The sequence below is a fragment of the Pagrus pagrus genome (genome assembly GCF_965226575.1).
Source record: "Pagrus pagrus genome assembly, chromosome: 6".
NCBI lineage: Eukaryota > Metazoa > Chordata > Actinopteri > Spariformes > Sparidae > Pagrus > Pagrus pagrus.
The window spans coordinates 21,525,803-21,550,168 of record NC_140190.1 but is presented as its reverse complement, the minus strand read 5'-3'; the positions used below and the strand labels follow the sequence as shown (position 1 = coordinate 21,550,168).

The 24,366-nt window shown below is 38.9% G+C and overlaps 2 protein-coding genes across 2 annotated transcripts; both read left to right on the top strand.

Moving 5' to 3' along the window:
• Nucleotides 1–3,831: 3,831 nt before the first annotated feature.
• LOC311258100 (potassium voltage-gated channel subfamily V member 2-like) lies at nt 3,832–5,938 on the top strand (the record flags this gene model as incomplete). The annotated part of the gene is made up of 2 exons (XM_084354148.1): nt 3,832–5,088; nt 5,515–5,938. The coding sequence occupies 2 exons, from the start codon at nt 3,832–3,834 to the stop codon at nt 5,809–5,811; spliced, it is 1,554 nt and encodes a 517-aa protein (XP_084210274.1). The 3' UTR covers nt 5,812–5,938.
• A 4,875-nt stretch (nt 5,939–10,813) lies between these two features.
• On the top strand, nt 10,814–24,204 carry LOC311258389 (N-acetyllactosaminide beta-1,3-N-acetylglucosaminyltransferase 3-like). Its single transcript, XM_084354636.1, has 2 exons — nt 10,814–10,889; nt 20,145–24,204. Exon 2 carries the CDS (start codon nt 20,155–20,157, stop codon nt 21,295–21,297), a length of 1,143 nt encoding a protein of 380 aa, XP_084210762.1. The 5' UTR covers nt 10,814–10,889; nt 20,145–20,154; the 3' UTR covers nt 21,298–24,204.
• Nucleotides 24,205–24,366: the final 162 nt, after the last annotated feature.

Genomic DNA, 24,366 nt, shown 5'->3' with positions numbered 1-24,366 from the left:
AGGTAGTAACTTGAGTGGACCATAAGTTTGTTTTGCAAATTTGAACAAAAGGTAATTATGTGTATGTTTTATCTCCCTTTGGAGTTTGGGATCGAATTAATGTTTTGATTTTTGTTGTGAAATGTTTTTTCTCTCTGTTACATTTATTCTCATCATCACACCCTGAACCTTGATCGTAGCCTTTCCTCATCTGACCATGACTCATTTTATTGCAAGCTGCCTCCACTCCCTGTTCATCCCATCTGTTTTGTAGCCGACTTTGACGGTGTCTGATATTTACTTGTTTCCATGTGCTTTTCTCTCATCTCAAGTGTACTTCAATTTGCTTCATAGAACAATGCTCAACTGACCTTTGCTTTGTGTCACTTTCTTTCTCAGAGCACTCATTGCTTCCAGAAACTAAAAAACAACAGCTGATTGTGAAGTGAATTTACCAAAACACATGTACTTTTAGGACATAGAAGAGCTGAAATCTGATTGTTGTCACTTCTTAATGCTCAACAACTGAGCAAACACAAAATAAACTGTTTTTATACCAGCTGGTACCTCTTGTGGTATAAATGAAAAAGAGGAATGAAGATGATGACCAACAGTGTAGATAATGACTAAGACCTTCATCATTACTGGAATTCAATTTGCTGTCATGTTGACATTTTCCGCCTGCAGATCCTCGATAGAAGAATCTGACGTCAAACTCATTCATTTTATGTTTCCTGGAGCAGCTTTATCATCATCATCCGCACAATAAAACTACAGTTGGGAAATATAGGAGGTAGCTTTACAGCATCCTTTTTATATCCTTGAGATTCAAGTCAAATTTGAAGATCGTAAAAAGTCCAATTTAAGAGTCTCAAGAACATTTATTCCTTACTGGAACATGAGTGCCCTTTAAGCTTGTGGCAGACAGACGCATGTTTGATATGTGTCTCATCAGGTCAGAGGTCTCATCTTTCCTAGGTTTACAACACCTTCATTAGCTTTGTTATTGGTCATCTTGATCAGCTGATTAGCTTCCGTCTGTGTACAGACTGTTTCAGTGTTTGCTCTCTATGGTATGTGTCTCTAGGTTCTCATTAAATACAGCCGGTCCGTCTGTTCCTGGAAGGTGTAATCTGCTGAGCAGTCGTGTGGCCGCTCAAGTCGGTTGGCGTGGAAAGATCTCACTCAATTATGCTGAGAGGATTCAGATTATTTCTGACCTTTGTTAACAATGGCAGAGAGGCAACTGTTTTGCTTTCCATGAACCACAAAGCTGTTTTGTTTGTTTACTGTTTTTTAAACTATTTGTTTAAAGTATAGATGCTCTTCATTCCCAGGAGCTTTGTACACTGCTCCTTCTGCGTTCAGACTTCCAACTGCAAAATCTTTGTGACTTTAAATCATTCTGTAAACCGGGTGCTGTCTCTCTTGTTTTGGCCTATTTTTAAAACCTTGATGTGTTTGTCTCATTAAAGGGGCACTATGTTGTTTTTTCGAGAAGAAATTCAAACTCAGAATTTTAATATTTACAATATTAATGAGGTAATAATACAAACTCAGAAATATTTATTTTTTCCATAACTGATAAACAAGCTGTTCTCAGAGGAAAATAAGGTCCCCAGAACACTGTTTGTAGCTAGAAAGGTGGCAGGGTCCGCCACATATATACAAAGTAAAACAGTATGAAACTGTGTTGTCCTTTAAAGTCAGTTTGTTTATTCAGTTTATTCAGTCATGAAAACAAAGAGAGTTTGTTATTTCAGTTTATTAAGGCATAAAAAGTCAGTCAATGAAGAGCTTTCTCTTCTGATTAAAATATCTTCCCCAGAACTACATAGTGCACCTTTAAGTGCTAGGTCGTAGCATTTTATTTTATGGTTTAAGACAGCTGTTTTGCTGTTTTAAGTTGCCATTTACATTGATTTTAGGAAGAAATATTTCCCATGATCGTAATAGAAAATGTTATTGATGATTTTCTAATTGCATTTCTGTTTTTTGTGGACATGCAAAGACATCAACAATCAATAAACAACAAATCAACTTTAGCTAAAAACATGAATACATTACTCATGTAAATCCAACTAAGCCTGACCCTCTACTTTTAAAGATAGTCAATTCTCACTGTGGACAGAGGTATGCAAACTATGTTGGTGCTAAATTGCAGTCAAATAACCCAGATAATCAGATAATTAAAGTCAACCACTTGATTTACATGTGCAGCATAGCTATATGAAAGGCAATGTCGGTCAGTTGGCTGGTCCTCCACACAGAAATATCTCAACAACTATTGGATGGGTTGTGATAAAAATTTGTAACAGATGTCGGTGTTACCCAGAGGATGAATCTGACTTTTTCATGTAAGTTGTAATTTGCCCAAAACTTTGTTTTAAGATCAAAACCATACAAAACTAACAACATTCCCCAAAGTGTCAGCTCTACTTGTGTTTAGTGCTAATTATCAAATATAAGCATGCAAACACAAAAAAGGTCAAATGTGCAAATCATAGGCATTATAGCAGCTAAATATCGAAATATGTTAGCATTGCAAATGAGTTTTACAGCAAAATAATGTGATGTGTACAAAAAAGGGTCATCCACCCTCAGATAAGAACCAGTTTTAGAGCACTTAAAGGGTAATTCCATAAAATTTTACACATTTAAGTGTGTTTACAGGTCTTGGGGAGTACTACTGTATACATTATGTGAAAATAGTAGTATAAAGCATTTTGCGGCTTCAGAGGAAGCTGCACGTCATGAAATAAATTGCCTCCAGTGATGTCACTTAGTGGCCTAATTGCACTGTGGGTAATGTAGGCACACGGTTTTGAAAAGTAAGAAGAAGTGGAATTAAAAGGGAGATATCTGGTTCTGCTGTATTAATTTTGATTCAAATGTCTATAATGAGTCCAACAGTGTCGGAGGAGAGCAATGCTAGACGAGTGGACTGCTTTTCAAAACCTGGCCCCTACATTACCCACAATGCAACTTAGACACTGAACGACATCATCAGAGACAATTTATCAGATTTCATGCAGCTTCCTCTGGAGTTACAAAAGGCCTTAGACACTACTTTCTTTTCTTCTTTTTTATATATATATGTTCAGTATACTCCCTGAGATGTGTTACACACGTTAATGTGTAAATGTACAAAACACATTAATAGCTGGCAGGCCTGTAGAACTGCACTGGCCTTTGGATTGAAAACCAAATGCCCACAGACCTTGAAGCAATTATCAAGTGTTCTTTCTACAAGTGTTTTCTGCATCTCTGAGCAGTTTTACTTCCCTTTTAGGACAAAAAATATGAATGTAGAATAATTTTAAAATAGGAGGTTTAGAGTTATGAGGAAATGAAGGAAGACAAGAGTGGAAAAAAAGGCATATGAAAGAGGAACAAGAGAAATACTACAGTTGGCCCTTTGTCTCGTCACTTCAAAATCCTTAAATCAACTTTGTTTTCTAATCCCGCCTCCTCACCTATATTTACTACTACTTAAGGCAACTTGGAAATGCACCAATGAGATTAAAGGGGTGACTTACCCTGCTGCTTGCCCTTCATCTCACACTGTAGTCTGCTGAATCAAATGCCTGTGTTGTCTTCACAATAACAGTTAGAGAGGGGAACCTCTTCCTCTCTCCATGACTCTCTGGACTACAATATCAGCCAGACCTGAGCCAGAAAAACAGGAAGCGCTGCTATTCATCGGGAAATCAGTTCCTGCAGGACCAGACACACACTTTCTGAGGGTTCAGCAACATACCATGTGTCACTAGAATCATTTTCCTGGAGCGTTTCCTGCTTTTTTTCTTTTTCTTCTGTTTCATTGGCTTCCTGCTTTAAACTGCAGTTGCTATGGATTTAGAGAATGTGGAAATACAGAGATTTTTGCAAAACCGCCGCTCAACTGTTAACTGTCTGTCAAAAGGTGTAAAGGACAACAAAACATTCCCATTTTCCCAGGAGAAATCAGTCAAAGCATGGAGATCTCTGGAGAACTTGGACAGTCCTAACCCAAAAACAGCGGGCCCTAAAACTGGATACGGACCCGAGAGGCAACAGCAACACATCAACGTTAATATTGGGGGTAAAGTGTTTCATATACCCAAACAGTGTGCCTTAAAATATCCTCAAACCCGAATAGGCTCATTAGCCCTGTGCAGGGACAAAACAAAACTCCTCACGCTGTGCGATGACTACTCCGTACGCAAGGATGAGTTCTTCTTTGACCGTGACCCTTCCTTCTTCCACCACATCTTCAATTTCTACAAAACTGGGGTGCTGTGGATCATACGGGAAATGTGCCCCATCAACTTCGAGGAGGAAATCGCATACTGGGGCCTGAGCTTAAAGGACACGCAGCTCTGCTGCTGGATGGTGTTCCAGGAGAAGGTCGACGATCTGAGGGACAATCTGAAGGTGGAGAGAGAGCTGTTGGCTGAGATCGAGACGAAGTATGACAACGCGCTTTTCAAGGACATGATGTTTGGAGATATACGGAAGACTCTGTGGAACATTGTGGAGAATCCGTATTCGTCAATTCTAGCAAAGGCTTTCAGTGTGGTCTCCAACCTTTTTGTGCTCTTCTCCATCCTCGCAATGACTCTCAACACTGTGGAGGAGCTCCAGGAGTATAGAATTAACAACAGAACCCACATGGATTGGGTGGAGATGATCACCATTGTGTTCTTCACCTTTGAATATTTAATTCGCCTTGTCACCACTCCTAACATCTACATGTTTTTGAAGAGTGGACTCAATTTTGTGGACATGGTGGCAGTCATGCCTTATTTTGTCCAGATGGTCTTTGAAGTCTTTGGTGACACTGAGGACATGAATGCACAGGAAGACCTCAGGGCCATGGCTCGGGTCAGCCACGTCCTCAAAGTCGTCAAGCTGCTGCGGATCTTTCGGATTTTGAAGCTGGCTCGACACTCAACAGGCATGAGAGCGTTTGGGTTCACTCTGCGGCAGTGTTACCAGCAGGCCTCGTGCATTTTCCTTTTCATTGCCATGGGAATCTTCACTTTCTCTGCTCTTCTTCACTCAGCCGAGAGGGAAACTGAGGGATCCCCTATCAGCAGTATCCCATATGCCTGGTGGTGGGCTGCGGTGAGTATCAGTGGCTGAATGAGTCAATGTCTCGTTCCAGTGTCTTGACCTCAGGTTTTACCCTAATCCACAAACATCTGTCCCCTCACCTGTCTTCCTCCTCTGCATACACCTGCTTTAGAAGACAAATATATGACATGGTTGTTTCCCCCAAAACTACATGATGCACTTTTAAGTAATCAAAAAAAACAAAAAAACAAATGGAAGTAAACTTAATTTGCTTCTCCCACTAAATAGTTGATAAAATCCTTCCAGTTACACCAGTTTCACAGCATGTCATCTCGAAAGAGTCAACTTACTGCATTACCTTAAACTAGGTACATTTACTTAAGCTTATCCTTGTAATCATCGTAAAGAATCATCTGATGAACAAGACACACTGATAACACACTGAATAATATGGGACTGTTGATTTCTCTCTTTCAGGTCAGCATCTCTACTGTGGGCTACGGGGATGTGGTTCCTGTCACTATACTGGGTCGCTTTGTGGCCTTCGGCTGCATCTCATTTGGAATCATCCTTAACGGCATGCCGATCTCTTTCCTCTTTAACAAGTTCTCTGATTACTACTCCAAGCTAAAAGCCCAGGAGTACAACACCATCTTATTGAAGCGGCGCTTTCTGCTAAGCAAGCGCCTCAGGCGCAAATTGGACATATGTTTTCATCCCTCGGAGGAAGACAATAATACAGAGAGCGGCAGCCACTGTGAGTGCCACACTTAAATGAATCTTAAAATGACTTGTGATAATGTGTGGGTTGTCTTCAGCGTGAACATGCTGCTTGGTAAACTTTACACTGAGTCTTCATGCATGACAATGTGTTTTCTCCACACATTAAATAACCGTAAGAGGAGGATGTGGGATAGAAAGGAGACAGGATGAGGAAGTGGAGGGTATCTTTGCACAGATACTGATACCATCACTCCTTTGTCTTCAACGTGAGTAGGCTGCTCGGTAAACATTACACTGAATATTTATGCATGTCAATGTGTCCGCGTCACACATCAAATAAAAGCAGAAGGGTGTGAGATAGAAAGGAAACAGGAAGAGAGTTGAGTGTTTATTTGCACAGATACTGTTATCATCATTCCTTTGTCTTCAGCGTGAAGACTGTCATCATCACTCCTTTGTCTTCAGCGTGAATATGATACTTGGTAAACTTTACACAGAGTCTTCATGCACGTCAATGTGTTCGCTTCACACATCAATTAAAAGTATGAGGAGGATGTGGGAAAGAAAGGAGACAGGAAGAGGAAGTGGAGGGTTTCTTTGCACAGAAACTCTAACCATTACTCCTTTGCAGTGACCACCACCATAACCCACTTTAACTTCTCGTCAAACAGACGGTTAAACGACAGACGAAAGGCACTGATGCTGATGTCAAGAATAAGGCCCAAACACTTGAGTTGCATCCACACAGACTCTTAACTCAACTTGAACTTAATACTTGTCAGTCTTAAACGATTAGTGCCTGTAAATGGATAGAAATGCTCCACCGAAGTGAATGTTTGAATATATAAACACACATGCCTGTTTACTACAAATACTGTCATGGATGATATGTGATCACTTTCTAATTGAAGCGGATGACTTGCATGATCTGTAAACACGCCTGTTGTTGTGTAAAGCCCCGGAAAAGTCAGTCAACTTGTGGAAACAGCTTGACATTAAAAAGACATTGTGGTTGAAAGAAAAACATGGGTTTGTCACATGGTGGGCGGTGTTGAGAAACACCCTTTTTTGCTTCGTTAACACTTCTTCCTTTTGCATTGAATTGTTTTTATAATATATTTGAGTTAGCTTACCTCACCTGCCCTGTTATAATTGCTGTTTGAATATGTTGTCATGTTTCTACATTAAGATGAATTAAACCTGAGCACTGGACATCATCCCCTGACATCTGATGACTAATTTGTCACACTGTGGGAGGAAACACCCTGCTTGAGGCTTCCTTCGCAAACTACGAAACATTTTGATACCATTTCCTGTGACCTGAACTGTGCATTATGTGCCTGACTGCTCACTGGATGTTGCTTTAAAAGTGCCTAAACTGAAAGGTCGGATCGATGACATTTGGAGACGCGACAGGGATTTTTTATGTAAATTTGTATTTATTCCAAATCGTTAAACTATTATTTAAGTGTAAAATACTGACAGTTTGAGAAATATGCGTATTTGCATTCCAGCAGAGGGTGAGGTGAGAACATCAATACCACTCTCATATCTTTGCATTGAGAATAAAGCTACAACCAGCAGCCTGTTAGCTTAGCCAGCTACGTAGCTTCTCCCTGTGATCTGATCTTGCCTTTGCATCTACACCTGCTATTTTTAATGCAATCTTGGTCCTGGTGAATTTGAGGCGGCTCCAAATCAGCCCCGGACTCCCTTAAAAAATCTGAGTTTTGTGGGTTGTTGAGTTTGCGTAAATAAACCTTAGTTGTTTAGGAGAATGCTGCAACACTGTTTTGCTGTGAAGCTCCAGAAATGTTTGGTGGGCCCTGACTTTCCATGGGTTTTTGGGTGAATAAATAATGGCTGAATATTCATTTTTGGGTGAATTTAGCCTTTAAGGTTAGGTCTAGTAAGTTCACTTCCTTCTCACATCATGTTTTCATTTCAGCTTGAAGACTTCTGACCCAACCGACACTGAATCAACTCACATCACTCGAAGGACTGCAAAATGAAATATAGCTTCAGCCTACCCATGACATTAATAGAGAAATGGTGCAAACAAAAGAATAGATTCAAACATATAAAAGTGTCTGAGCCATTATGACACTTAAGAACAGCTTCAGTGCTCCTTTGGGAGCCGTCCTCCAACTGTCCTTTGTCTTCATCTTATTACAGTCATGTTTTTGCTCATGTGTAAACTCTCCTCTTTTTCACTTTTATTTCAAATTTGAATTTGAAGTGTGTATGCACGTGTTTGGTGAGGTGATAAAATACATCTTTTTTTATCGAATAAAAAGATATTGAAATCTGCTAGGTCCCGATTTTTATTTGGATCCACATCAAATTGTACTCACTCATAGATACCAGCGATATAAATATGGCAGATTTATTTTTTATCAAGATCCATGCATCATTCCCTGAGAAATTTACAAAAATGTTGAAACCCCCCATGTCTGGAAGTGTTAGAGAAAGTGAGAAAAAGTTCCTGGATCCGTCCCTCAATCCAGATCAACACCAAAAGTTAATGGGGGTTGTTCTGGACTGAGACACATGCCCCATCCAAGTTTTATGGAAATCCGTTTTGTAGTTTTTGTGTAATTCTGCTGAAAGACCAACCAACTAACAAACAAACAGACACGGGCACAACCTCATAAAGACAGAATTAGATTTTATTTGGTCCTCCAGACATTAAGCGAAAAAGGAAACTTGGGATCCGAGTACCATTATATGTCTTAACAGTTCAATTAAATATAATACAATAGGTTTTTCCTTTTGGCCTGTGGTCAACTATTCATTTTCCGTCTCGGGCCTCCATTGGAAACAGTTAGCGCACCGCTGATCTACACCATAGTTTGGGTTGTTTAGTCAGAACTAGCTCATCAGGAGTAAATGCAAAATGTAAATTCAACAGGAGGAAAGCAAATAATATTTCAACTAAGAAACAATTTAAAGCCTCTCTGGTAATGTTTTCTGAAGTGTACTGCAACATATAACTCCAGTCTGATGTTAATTGTCTGGTTAGACATACATGTTTCCTCTTTTGTCTACAGTGTCAGTTCGTCAGCCAAAGTGGCTCAAGTTCTACTTTTGTCTTCAGATTAATAGCAGATAAGCACGTATTTTTGTCCTCTTGTGAAATGTGGAAACAAAATGTGCACTCTGTATGAAGTATGACTGATGACCCAGCAGAAAGCCAGAGAAGAGTAGAACTGAATATTAACCTCTTTGTCTCAGTGGTACAGCATCACACATCGACTTTCATGTTATTCATGAATCAGAACATGTTTTAACTGAACAGTGTGTAATAAACAGTGACTTGGGTTTCATTTTTCATCAATATGTAGCTTGAAATGAGTCAACAAGTAATCTCTTGGAATAAGATAAGACATTTTTCTCTATAAAGAACCGACATGTTGGGAAAGGTGTATCACTCTGCGCACGTCATTGTGTAGCTCGTGCAGATCTACATCTGCACTGTGTGATCTTGTGTCATTTTTGGCATGTGGACAATGCACCGTCTTGGGTCATTGCAGTTGTTTTGTAGAGCAATGCTGGTTGCCATGTTCCTCTTTTCATCTCTGGCCATCTCCAGTGGTGTTTTCAGAGGCCAAAGCAGTTATTTCAAGCAAACACATGATGTTTTCCTAACCCTTACCATGTGGGGTTTTTTTTGTGCCTAAACCTAACCAGAGCACAGTGACAGGAAGAAAACTAAAAAATTGTAGCTAAAGAAGCGTCAAGTTGCAACATAAAGACACGTAGATGTCAAGATGTTTATCTTCAGATTAATAGCAGATAAGCATGTATTTTTGTCCTCTTGTGAAATGTGGAAAAACAAGAGTTTCCACTGTGCACCGCAGTGAAAACAAAATGTGCACTCTGTATGAAGTATGACTGATGACCCAGCAGAAAGCCAGAGAAGAGTAGAACTGAATATTTACCTTTTTGTCTCAGTGGTACAGCATCACACATCGACTTTCATGTTATTCATTAATCAGAACATGTTTTAACTGAACAGTGTGTAATAAACAGTGACTTAGGTTTCATTTTTCATCAATATGTAGCTTGAAATGAGTCAACAAGTTATCTCTTGGAATAAGATAAGACATTTTTCTCTATAAAGAACCGACATGTTGGGAAAGGTGTATCACTCTGCGCACATCATTGTGTAGCTCGTGCAGATCTACATCTGCACTGTGTGATCTTGTGTCCTTTTTGGTATTTGGATGATGCACCGTCTTGGGTCATTGCAGTTGTTTTGTAGAACAATGCTGGTTGCCATGTTCCTCTTTTCATCTCTGGCCATCTCCAGTGGTGTTTTCAGAGGCCAAAGCAATTATTTCAAGCAAACACATGATGTTTTCCTGACCCTTACCATGTGGGGTTTTTATGTGCCTAAACCTAACCAGAGCACTGTGACAGGAAGAAAACTCAAAATTGTAGCTAAAGAAGCGTCAAGTTGCAACATAAATACATGTAGATGTCAAGATGTTTATTGTCACTCTGGTTGTCCACTACAGAAATGGTAAATAGTAATTAGTAAATAAAATTTATATCACAACAACAACAACAATAATAATACAATATTAAACAAATAAAAACAAAGACAGAGTACGCAGGATAAAAATATAGACAGCAGGGCACCTGGCAGGGTGTACATACCTATTCATGTTTGTACGTGAGGCACAATGTCGTAGATGTGCAAAGATAAGAAAATAAAGCAAAACGGTAGCCTATAAACACAGCAATAAAAGTGATCCGGTGTATTGATTGATTGATTGATTGATTGATTGATTGATTGCTAACATTATTTATACAGACACTACTACAAAAATATTAGTAGATATTAAAAAATAACAATCATGAAAAATAGCTGAGTAAAGTGTACATCCTCCTGAAATGTAATAAAGTACAAGTACCTATTAGGCATAGATAGATAGATAGATAGATAGATAGATAGATGGGTGGATGGGTGGATGGATGAGTGGATGACGCTCTCCTGACGACGCAGCAGCAGAAACAGGCACCGCCCAGCAGAGCAGCAGAGCTCAGTCATGCTGCTGCACACTGGATTTATTAATAACCTGTTCCACTTCACAGACACACGACAGGATCGATCTCTCTGACAGGTGAGCAGGCTTCACTTCAGTGGGTCGAACTTTTTTTGAATGCTGTCTTATCCACTGCTGCTCACTTTTTGACTTCCCGTTTGAGAGTCACAGGAAATATCCCAGACAACAGCACATTTGAGCGTTTTCATCCTCGTCGAGGCTTAATCGATACGTAATTAATAATGAAGTCGCGTTAAACGGTCGGATCGGAAAAAACAAGGCGTCACAAAAAGGTTTTTCAAAATGTGTTTCTATTGAAAGAATAACTTTTTCTTTTTAAACAACCTTTTCTGCCAGAGACTAGTCTATAACACTCCACATCACTGCACATAATCTGTAATGTGAGTTTAATATAAATGTCACTTGATCTTTCAAAGGACCACTTCCTTGAGCACACCAGCAGCCAGAAAGGCAGTGAACGACCGCATGATAAACCTGAGGGTCAGGGTGATCGCTTCATTAGCCTGGTGTTGTTATTAACGGCATCCGATGATCGGATACATACATTACTACATTTCTGTAGTAATCTCGTTACTTCAGGAATCATAGCTGCTGTGTTGGAGATCCAAATTAACATCCAAACCAAATCTTCTTTAATAGACTAAAGTTTATTTTCTATCAGTCTAAAATGTATTTTGTGAGTTTACTAGCAAACTGTCCATTCATCATTTTTATTTTCTCGTACAGGTTTTTTTTGCGCAGGTTCACTTTTGGAGATGAATCACATTAGTTTATTTATTTATTTTCTTGTCTCATTATTACGGAAGCCCTAAAGGGCCATGCATTCACACATTTTATTTCCTCCGTTTTCCCGTGATAACGAGTTAATTTCATTTGTTTTCTCGAGATATCGAGTTATTATCTCGAAATAACAACTGCCGTTTTCCCGAGATAATGAGATAATTAATTCGAGATGTTGAGAAAACAAAACGGTATTGTAGGCTTCAGCCATATCAGCGGGGCAATCTAAGTGAGCCTGATGTCGTCGTTAACTATATAACTGACCAGCTACGAGGTCCCTGGCGTCTTCATAATCTCAGGCCTGTCATATCACAGTCATTATCTCGAGATCTCGAATTAATTATATCGTTATCTCGGGAAACAAAGTTTCGTTGAAATGAAAATCAAATGAAATTAACTCGTTATCACGGGAAAACGGAGGAATTAAAATGTATGAATGCATGGCCCTTTAGGGCTTCCGTACATTATGACTGAAACAGTGGTGGAATAAGTACTCCGATTCAGTAATTAAGTAAAATTACAAGTTCAAGTAAAAGTACAGAGTTATTTCCAACTAAATATATGTAAAAGTACTTGCTCTGCAGTGAAATGTCCCCAGTGACTCTAAAATTTAACTTAAATTCACATATTCTGTCATTTCTGTAGTAAACAGAGAACTCATGTGTCTTGTTACTTCAGGAATCATAGCTGCTGCGTGGAGATCATAATAACCAAAACTATAAACTAAAGTTTATTTTCTATCAGTCTAAAATGTATTTTGTAAGTTTACTAACAAACTTTCCAATAAAATTTAGCCCATTCCTCCATTTTCTTCTCTCATACAAGCTTTTTCCCACAGCTTCGCTTAGTTTTTGGATGTAAATTGTATTAATTTCTACTTTGTCTTGTCTAATTATCACTGTGAAAGTGTATGTGAAAGTACACATTCTGCAGTGAAATGTCTGCTGTGACTGATATAAACAACATTATTGAGCTATAATACTGATGCATTAATATTAAGCAGCATGTTACTGTAGCTGGTAGAGGTGGAGCTGTTTATCTGCTTTAGTGATAGCAGTCCACTGATAGTGATAGTCAAGGGAGTAACCATGGTATAGATATTGGGGGGTCCAAATGTAAGCCCTTCCCCGGATATTATTTTCTGTGTGTCTTCTCCCTATATCTTGCCTGTGACTGTCCCTCTCTCTGTCTCTCTGTGCTGCCTGCATTTTGACCACATACCATTATTGTACCAGAGGAACAATGACTGACATTAATGATCATTTTAATTTGAATATTACGCTCTTATTGCTAGTTTACTGCTGACATGTATGACTAGGTAAAAATAATGTTATCATGTTGTTTACACTCATATTATGTCTTACCTGATCATCTTCAGAGCAGGTTTCTGTGTGTCCTCTCCCTCCATCATGCCTGTGACTGTCCCTCTCTCTGTCTCTCTGTGCTGCCTGCATTGTGAAAGGATACCATTATTGTACTAGAACAATGACTGACCCTAATGATCATTTTAATTTGATGCATTGAATATTAGTGTTATTTCCTTTAACCTTACCAAGCCTGTTTAAGTGCCAATTTTCCGACAAGCTATCATGCCATGGTTGGTACCAATGGATGCCTTATATATTCTAGTTTCATATGATATCTGTATCTTTATTCTAGCTTTAATTCTGAGAAATTTAAACGCGATAATTGTTTCACATTCATTCAAAAATTAGTGCGCTCATTTTGACCATAGCACTACTTTTTAGGTGTCTAGTTGCTTACCATCTGAAAAAAAGGTGAATGTCTGCCTGTTGGTCCTGCTTTGTCAGCTTTGGTGCTACTCCCTCCATTTGTTTATATGCCCAAATTGCCCATGACCACCAGTGACAGTCGGACTGAGCGTTTTTTCAAACGAAGCCGCCGTTTACGGGCGCAACCAAGTGTACAAGCGGGAGGGGGGCAGTCACACAGTTTTGTTTTCCTTATTTTTCCTAAATTGAAAATAAATTGGAAATAACAAGAGACGGATCCACTTACAGCCAGGGCTCATAAAAGGAGGACATATCATATGTCACATATTTAGATATATTATTGGGGGGGACACGTCCCCTCCAAAGTATATGGTGGTTACGCCCATGGTGATAGTGATTAATGTGAGAGGAAAGTTACAAAAAAAAAAGTTATGATCATACAAACAATTTTTATCTTTTGGATTTTTCTGTAATCTTTTATTTTTATGAATTCTGAAACGTTTTTGTCACTTTGGGATTTAAATGAAACTATGCTTGAAGTTTAGAGGATAAATGTCTCGTCAATGACTGACAACAACTCATAGACATTTGAAATGTGACACTGCTGCCAAGAACCACTGATTTGATCTTTAACATTGTACTTTATAAGTTAACCATATCTTTTATTCATTTAAACTGTAAATCAGAAAAGTTACAAAAAAGTACTAAAAGTTTTACTCAAGGACAGTTCTTGTTTTTAAAGTTTGTTTATTTGACAGGGGCAGTGTACTGCTTCTTAACTGTAGGTTTTATAAACATTACAACATGACAACAACCAGAGTTCTTGAGCAAATCTACTTAATTTCTTCCCACCACTGTTGATCAGTGATAGAGAGTATACTGAAGGCTAAGACCTGGTAAGAGAGGCAGATCTCCAGCCTTGTTACAGTTACAGTTCCTGAGCAAATTCTCAAGAAATGACAGTAAAATCAAATCAAAAACGTCTCACAGGAATTCAAACTTGAGACACATATCCCATTAAAGGTGCAGTATGTAGTTTTTAGCAACAGAAAAGAAAAATCATTGATTGATGTTTATCATTGAATAAACTGAATAAACAAACTGTCCTATTATTACACTAGAAATATTGGAAATGCATCCCCTCGTTCCCATGTACTTTTCTCTCATCTCAAGTGTGATTAATTTCACTTCATAGAACATTGTTCCACTGACCTCTGCTTTGTGCCACTTTGTACTCAGAGCACTCATTACTTCCAGAAACTGGAGGCAATAACTGATGAAGTAATCGATCACAGAAACCTCTTATCAAATTTAAACAGCGATTAGCGACTGTGAATTTACCAAAAGACGTGTACCTTTAGGACACATAGAAGCTGAGATCAGATTGCTAACAAAAACAAAACCAAATGCCATTTATCGAGCTGTTTCTTCATTTAGTAATGAAAAAGATGAATGAATATGGAGACCAACAGTGTAGATAATGAGTAGATCATTAGGCCATCATCATTACTGGAATTCAATTTGTGGTCATGGTGACAATAACAATCCTATCTTGGCATTTTTTCAGCCTGCAGATCCTACATAGACAGACAGACAGACAGATTGATAGATGGATAGTTAATATTAACATAGATACAAATTTTTCTTTTTTTTTTTTAAGGAAAACTTAATGGTTGTATTGATAAGATGGGGAAGGTTCTTCAAGTTCTTTAACTGAAGGATTTCCGGCAACTATCACTCTGCTGGCCGTGCTCTGACAATAAAAAATCATTAATAATTAATGATCCCTCTTACTTAAAGTGCATTTTTACCTCACAAAAATAAAACAACATGAACAGCAATTTCTATTAGAGCCTGACTGATACACTGATTGGCCAATCACAGATATATTGGTGTTGGCGTGTATGTTGCCCGATATGAGCCAGCTCTTTTTTTAAAGCGATTATAATGCAGAAAGAGAAACTGTTCACTGTTCCAGTTTGTTAAACTGTAAAATATCTTGCTTACCTTACATAGCTTAGTCACAAGAGTTTGATAACCACATTTGAAGAATAGTTGCAAATAATGTGTTCGTCTCAGCCTGTATATCTATCTTGGAATTTTATTTAAATAAATCAGTATCACTCGGGTTCTAGTTTAATTTTTAGATTTGTTTAATCCTAGAAACATCTGAACCTCTTGGCGGGCCATGTAAAGCGCAGGCCCCAAATGGTCTGAGTGTCTGTATGTGACCCTCTTCCCTCTAATCACACTTTCATTATAAAACTTTTATGTCAACTCACAGTGAAACCTTGGCCTGAATTGCAGATGCATAATTTAGAAACACTGCAAAGTTATGTTATGATGGGGTAAAGGAGAACGTCTAGAAGGATGTGTTGACATTATGCAAAACGCAGTGCAAAAATGCAGCAGAAAAGAGGGCAGAAACTTCAGCTTATAAATATTGGACAGTATTTTTTGTAGTAGTACCATAATATATACATAATAGATGATCTGCCATTGGCTTGGTGAAGAAAAACACCAACACATGTTGACTGTCAGATGGTGGATTTGAAGGTGTCGTAGAATCAGTCAGTTGTGTGTTTTTCTGCATGATTTCATGTGCTGAGTGAAGCTAGTTTCTCGTCTAGGCGGGTCATTTTTCTGTCATTTTTACAGTAAATGTCAATGCTCTGTTGGGAGCTTGCTTTTTTTCACGTTTCACTAAATGAGTATTTAGTTTGTTCTCATGGCTAAATCTCTGACGTCACCTCTATGTAACATATTCCACCCTTTTTGAGGAGACATGACAGCATTTGATTTGTTGCCACCCCACACCCCATGTAATAGTCGGCGTGTGCAGTCCGACTCTGGAGGCAGATGCCAAGCCACCTCATGTCTGCTCTGACACTCAGTCTGCTCACTCCTGTTGGCTTGGTGTTCAGAGCAGTGGGGGGAAATGTGTGAGAACTTTGATTTACTGTATGGGCCTCAAAGTATGTGACTAATAAGCCAAAATAGTCAAAATGTTGTGTCATTAGTCCAGAAGAACATCTTTCCCATTATTCTGTAGTTATCCTTGATGCGTTGTTTTCCAGAGGCCAGCTCTATCCTCTCAAAAGTTACAGTAACACTAAAAATCTGAAGAGTCATACTGTAGTCGATCTATATGTCTCAGAAACAATTGTGAATGATTTTGAATTTTGGATAATTTTGGATGTAATCAATTGAATATTGGTTGAAAAGGATGTGCAAATCATTGCAAATTGTTTTCATTAATGTCCTACACAGCATCTAAACATTTTTGGAATAAGGCTCGCAAATTCTCATTCTGTGATCAAGTTAGTAATAATAAATATGGTTAGACTTTCAAAATAAAGCTTGCTGAGAAACATTTGAGGTCATGGTCAGTTTGGTATGGTTTAGGCACCAAAACTACTTGGTTAGGTTTAGGAAAAGATCATGTTTGTGGCCAGATTAAGTACAGTAGTTATGTAAGTTGACTTACATGTGTTAAATCAATATATTTTTGGATTTTACATGGGACACAACATTGTTCTGCAAGGTGAGAGTCCTTTGTTTGACCCATCCACCTGACATCCTCCTGAGGCTCTTTATACTACATTCATTCTTTGCTCCGTAACTCTCACCCCCTGCTGGCACTGCATAACCATGTGTACTTTTCACACTATAGCCTCTGCAGTGCAGTCTTTCTAGAATTTTTTAGACTGTACGACCTGAGAAAATATTAGGCTCTCCGAGTCTTTCTCAAGTCATTCTCTTTACTGTTTCGCACCTTTCTGCTGATAACTGCTGTCAACTTTTAACCACAGCTTCCTGTTCTGCAATTATTTTCCTAATAGTTCCTGTGTGGGCCAAGTTTGTAATGTTTTTCAACCTTTCATTTGACCTCCGCAAACTACACAGTGTGACTTTAGCTCCTAACTCATCATGGATGACGGCATAAATACATACACAGGAGAAGTGCCTTCCATCAAGTTAATGATCAAGTACTGTTACCACCAACAGCCCAGGAGGCTAATATTTCATTTCTGATAATAAAGTGATACTTTTGAGACCTCAGTGCCCATCCCTTCCTGCCAATTGAAATTGTTTTCAAGTAGTCAATGATTAACCCTTACTCACTGAGCCTGGACTTAGTACATGGTAAATATTTAATCTCTCACAAGTGTGTAACTTTTCTAGTATTCACTGTTTTTCCTCGAACCATTCACAGATAAAGCATAGTTTATGTATGGAGAGTCATGTACCATGCAAAGGGAGACTCGGGACTCGTCAAATCATACTGGACGTTAATAATAGCTTGAAAAAAGCACAAACACAAGCAGCTGAATTTCCACGGAACTGTCTCACCCTGAGGTACAACCTGTGAAGTGTATTAGTTTATTAGTCTATAACAATTATCATATTTTATTGTTATATTATTTATATATTATTCATATCATCTTGTGTATTATTTGTATTTGCCTGCACTGATATGGTGTAACACATTGCCCGTGGTAGTGCCAGCTCAACAATTCATGTTGGTCACACGAGTCTGGTTTGTGGTCTGTTTGTTGTGTTTCCTTGAGAGCCTCCCAGATGCAGCCGCAGATATTTATTTAACTTTTACAGAACATTTTAAAACAGTAAAGTAGGAAAAAATTCCTGAACATTCATGGCTGAAAAAGTGGCATATGCAGGCTAACTTTTGAAGGCTACACAGCAGGCACAGAATGTCGCTCTTTTTTCTTTACTTAAACTGTTTTAGATATTTTCTGTTCCCTTCAGGAATGAAAAAAGTTGTGTGTGCTCTGTTTTCTTTCTTCAGGCGAGCATTGACTCATTCATAATAAGATTCATAATGTGAACAATAGATGCAACTTTCTGTGTTTCAGTGCCAGTGTTTAACTGAAAGTGCCAGTGTTTAACTGAAAGTTTCACTTTAAAATCCCCTTGTCTCGGTTGACCACTTCATTTAAAGATAAAATATGAAGGAAATCTGCATTAAAATGTCTTAAAATGACTAGACCTTTTTTATATCAATTGTTGTTGTTTACTTACATTATCACAAATGTTTCCAACAATGTTCAAAACCAAAGAAATCCACTAGTTTACTCAAGGCAACAGTGTTTTTCTCTAGGTCGCCTGTTGCTACTTCCCGGTAAGGGGAAGTTGGTTCTTTAATGGTGTGTACACCACAAGCCAAGTGATCAGTTGTTTTTATTTGAGTTGATCGCGCAGTGTTTTATATGCCCCAAACAGCCAGATCACTTCACTGTAAATTAGCCGTAAGCTAACTTTAGCAAGCAATGGCAGAGACCAATTCAGCAACTCACCAGACACTGTGGTTTTCTCTCTTCCTTCGCCCTCTCCTCTCTGTAACTTTACATTAATGAAGTAAAGTACATTTCCCCTCCAGCTCCAGTACAGCAGTCAACATTACAGTACCTAGACAACCGACAATGGAGGTCTGCTCCTTGGATCACTGCTGCAGTCAGGTTGATAAACAGGAGTGAATATAAATCCACTTTATAATCTCAAAAGTTAAAAAGTAATCTTTGAGCTCTTCTCCCGTCCATGTACCTTTGGGTGTTTTTTCCTCCATAAGGTCTCGCTCTGCACCCAACTCTCTAGCCAGCTCTGAACAGCTGATTAGGGGCTCTTCCCCTTGCTCTTCTGAGCCCTGCACTGCATACAACACTTGGAAAATGTCTTTTGTTTTGTCCTGCTAGAGAACCCCCTAAAAGCAAACACCAATAACCTTGATACTACATCAACTTAATAATTTCTGACTGATGTGTGAGCTAAATGCCCACTTGGACATCAAGCAGAAAACAGAGTAATGTGTATCTTAGTGTAATCACGCCGTCCAATAATCAGGCATCTTTTAGTTTTGATTTCTCCTCCTGTTAAAAATATCTGGGTATGTTTAGCATGGTATCACATCTTCACCACTGGGCAGGAAGTGTTCACCCCACGTCTTCCTGTAGAACATGGTGGGGTGTGACAGCACAAATCATTTCGAAAGTTTGGGTTTTTAAAGCGGGCATGTATGAGATACTCATTCACAGTCAGTGTACCACCTACAGTAAATGGCAGTCAGCATGCCCCCAGTTTGGAGAAGCAGCACGAGTACAGGCATGGAAGCTAAAGAGTGTACTGCTGTGGTGGCAGCAAAATGTATTTTTGCCTTTCTGAACATGAGTTGCTAGTTTACCACTTCCTCTTTCTATTAATTTGTTAGTTTGCCTTCAGTGTTTTAATTAGTTAGTTGAATTCACCGAAGTCACACAATCACACAAACAAACCAACCAATCAAGGCGGGGACAGCTTGACGTTCTGAAACCCCTCCACTCCGACACACCGCTGTTCCGAATCCGACTTTCAACTTCCAATTACTTCCCGTTAGGGTTAGGGTTAGGGGTTCCACAATAGCCTTTTCGGAATAGCGGGGTCTTTAGAAAAAATGGGAAACCTCGCCATTATGAAGAATGGAAGTCTATCTTCGGAACAGCGGGGTTTCGGAAAGCCGGGGTGAAACCAATCAAGGCAGTGGTGGACCAGCAACTTGTGTTCCGCGAGGTCAAATTACTATTTTGTCGATGGAGTCAGGTGACTTTGGAGAGCGCAATATAATGGCTTCGGCTGTAGGTGATATACTGACTGTGGATAAGTAACTCATACAACCCCAGTTCAAAAGACCCAAACTACCCCTTTAATTTATATATGCAATTAATACCTAATTAGTCTTATCAGTTGCTTCATGTCATACTGCAATGTTTTGATAAGAAAACTGTGTTTTATTTTGTCTCTGCAGAGTTTCAAGGATGAGAAAGATCAAAGCAAAAACGTTACTGCTGGCAGCAGCTGTTGGTCTGTTGGTCCTCCATCTCTTTAAAGATTTTATTGATGCCAAAACCCTCCAACACAATGTAAATGTGAAAGAGGATGACGTTCAAAAAAGACAACCCACCACCAAAAACAGCTCCTATGTGTACTCCTGGCCAAGATGTCAACAGAACACGTCTGCTGCCAACGTCACCGGCTTCCGCTCTCTTCCCGGTAATATAAAAGACTTTCTGTACTATCGACACTGTCGCCATTTCCCCATGCGTTTGGACATTCCTGACAAATGTGGAGGAGCTGAGAAATCAGCAGAAGTCTTCCTTCTTCTGGTCATTAAAAGCTCTCCTGTGAATTACGACCGCAGAGAGGTGCTGCGCAAAACCTGGGCTAAAGAGAGGTTACATAATGGTGTGTGGATCCGGAGGATCTTCATCTCAGGAACAATGGATTCTGGTTTTGAGAAAGAAAGACTGAACAAACTACTGGAGTTTGAGCAACGTGAGCACAATGATATCCTCCAGTGGGACTTTAATGACACATTCTACAACCTCACCTTGAAGCAGATACTCTTCCTGGAATGGATGGAGAGAAACTGTCCAAACACTCGCTTCTTGTTCAATGGGGATGATGACGTCTTTGCCAACACAGGCAACATGGTTGAGTATCTCCAAAACCTCAAGGACAATAATGGAAATAAGCACCTCTTTGCTGGCCATCTCATCCAGTATGTGGGGCCGATTAGACATCCAGGGAGCAAGTATTTTATCCCAGTTCAGGTACATAAGTCAGAATCTTATCCTCCCTACTGTGGTGGAGGGGGCTTCCTCTTGTCTGGTTATACAGCTTCGGTCATATACAATATGTCTCATTCCATCACCATACTACCCATTGATGATGTTTACATGGGGATGTGTATGGCCAAAGCAGGGCTCGGTCCCATTTCCCATTTGGGAGTGATGACGGCAGGACTGCACATTCCCTCCAGAAAACTAGATGCATATGACGCTTGCTATTACAGAGACGTTTTACTGGTACACAGGTTCCTTCCAGTCCAGATATATCACATGTGGCACAGAATACATGATCCAAACCTGATCTGTACCAAACTACCTACAGATGGATGACTTCCTGCTCTCAGGTTGTGAGTTCAGGTATGGACTTTTTCGTTCTATCATAAGAAAAGGTTTGGACTGTTTTTCCACCAATATTCACTTGTGCAATGAAACTGTTTTTCATTTCTGAATTTAATGTGGACACAAAAAGGAGCCAGTGAGGGAGCTTTTTTTGGAACGAAGGGCCTGACGTGTGTGTTAACCTCATGTATTGTTTTGTTGACTATAAATGGGGATGCAAAACGTGCTTTGTCGACACATCGCACTAACAAATGATTACCTATACATTTATCATTTTATACTTAGAAAATAAGTGCCTACTTACCCATCCAGCAGACATTGGGCATTATTATCAGATCATGCTACACCTCTTATTCCCATTGTGTCTGATGTTTGTGACTGTGCAGGTACCATATTGTTACAGCTGAAAACAGCTGCTGGAAACAGGGCTGATCAGAGCCATGAGATCCAATCAAAGAGTAGATTTTACGGCCAGAAAATTGTCAACAAAACAACAATCAAAGGAGACTCAAAACTCCACAGAACTACTCAATTCACATTCAGTTAAGAAATTGATTATTGGAGTGTTAAATGTGCAATATGAAAGTATTTTAGTAGAAAACACTTTTCAACCATCGACAGAATGTGAAAAACAACAGTTTTGATGTTGTGACATCTATGAATTTTGGTAAAGATATCTACTGAGTAGCATGCTAACAGCTAGCCACAATGATCCTGTGTCCAATGGTGAAAACACCAGAATTCCCCTGCTGCTCCGTGCTCCCAGTCCAGACGACGATCTGCATGGCTAACTGAACTAGCTACCTTAAGGCTGCTACGGTTAGCGGCACTTCGCTTGTGATATGTTTGGAGTATGAATTTGACAGATGGCCAATTCTTACATATTGCACCTATAAAGTGTTGGTGAAGCCAAACTATGCACAAATAATGCTAAATAACATCTAAACAACAAACTGGGTTGACAATGAGCTAGCCTATGAAGGAAAAATCCACCCAATTAGAAACCAAACCAGGAATAGTTTAGCACCATAGGCTTGTCAAGCTTTTACCGATACACTGTGCCTGTATTATAGGGTGGCCAGACGTCCCTGTTTTCCAGTGACAGTCACCGTTTTTGGTGGCCTTTCCCTGGCTGAAGCTGTTCCCACAAATGTCCCCGTTTTTAATAATGCATCATCACAAATCTAAAAAGAGGGCTGTTTTTCTAAAACCATGCAATTTAACATGTATTGCTGGAAATTAAAATACCCAATGGTATATAAAAAAGTAAAAAATTTGCTCAACTTTGAACATCTACAGTCAGTAAAAAAGTGTTATCAGTTGGCCTACTCATAGTTTATTACAGCACCAGTAACAGTTCCATGGTCAAAATACATGATAGTAGCATTGGATGTTTTTGTGAAAAAAAACATGTGTGAGATTGTTGAACTGGAAATGTCCACAGCTTTCATATCAGAAATCTGGTTACTTTTTTGTATTTAAGACTCGAAATACTCGTTGTGCCTTAATTGAGCCTTTCCAGAGTCAACAAAAGTGAAATCGATTGAACGGTGTGTTTTATCTGCATTACATTGGCATGTCCATCTAACTAGCTAACTCAATATGGTTATTTATTTAAAATCACCTCCAAGGCCAAAGAGCATGTCATTGCTTTGTTGGATTACAGCATTGGTTATGTGACAAAAAGCTCTATGTAAAAGTTTAGGGTTAGCAGCTCCCGTTCTTTATTGGACATTCAGCTTTGGCCTCAGTCTTTGAGCACAACATACGGAGCTATAAAGTCCAAATAAAACTCTTCCACAGAGTTCTCACTTTAAAACGAGTCATTTGAAATCATTTAGAAGTCAGCCTGTGACAGGGTTTGAATCAACTCATAGAGCTTACATTAGCTTAATTATCTAGTTACACGTAGGTACAGCTGAATGTTTCTATAATGAAGAATATTGAGTGGTAAATTTGCCACCAGCACTGTGAATGACGAGCGAAAGTAAGAAAGGAGTCAAAACCAACAGAGAGAGTAAGTATAGCTAACACTGTGTAAAGCAAACAGGGAATTCAATATTTGACATCAACATTTTCGGAAATAGTTTCTAAAGTTAGATCAATTCATGTTTACCTTCTTGTATGTGGAAAGCTACGCTGGGTGTTTTTAGTTGTTCTGGCTGATTGGATGTTGGCTCTGGTTGACATTGGACAGAGCAGTATGTTAGGTCTTTAAACATCTGTATTACTAAGCATGTGAAGTGTAGATTGACACCCACTCATTTTAGGGCCGAAATTGTTGACAGACAATCCGGTCATAACTGTGGTAAAGTTTCTGGCACAATATGTGTTGAAGATCAACTCGCCAAATGCTGTTTAGATGTGTTTACTTGTTTTTCAGTCAACTTCTTGTATACGTGTACACTGGCATCAAAACTGTTGCAGGGCTATAAAGTCAGCTGAGACTAAGTTGTCCAAAATTCAAAAATATTCCTCAGGGTTTCTCAGAAATAATGATGTAAGTTAATAAGTTTACACTTTTCTGTAATTTAAATGTTTTTTTTTTTGGTATAAGCTGTATATTTGTATTAGAGCAATATCTTCATATGTTTTTTGTGCCTTACATAAGTGCTTCTATTAAAGGATACAACTGTTGGGATTGCAAAAGGATGTTTTCGAGATCGGAAAGTATTTATGTACTGTCAATACTCAAATGTTTATTTTTACTGTATGCTTTTAGGACTTTGTAAGTTGAAAAAAGTTGATTGCCAAATTCTTTGTTACAGGTATTGTATATATAATTTCCAAATCAATTTTTATTTCCATACTGTAAAGATGTCAGTTTGTTTTGTTTTATAATCGATGGCTTTGAAAGCAACTGTGTACTGCATGTAGTAAACATGTATTTAATATGAACAAAAAAACTAAATGTCGTTGTCCTTATAACACACATCTATCCAGGACAAGGTCGCATCAGGCCAACTCAAGGAAAAAAGTAAATGAAGATGTATTGGATGCATTGCATTTCTAGCCTGATGGTAGGAATGTGTATGAATACAGGACTGTGCTGCCCTCTTG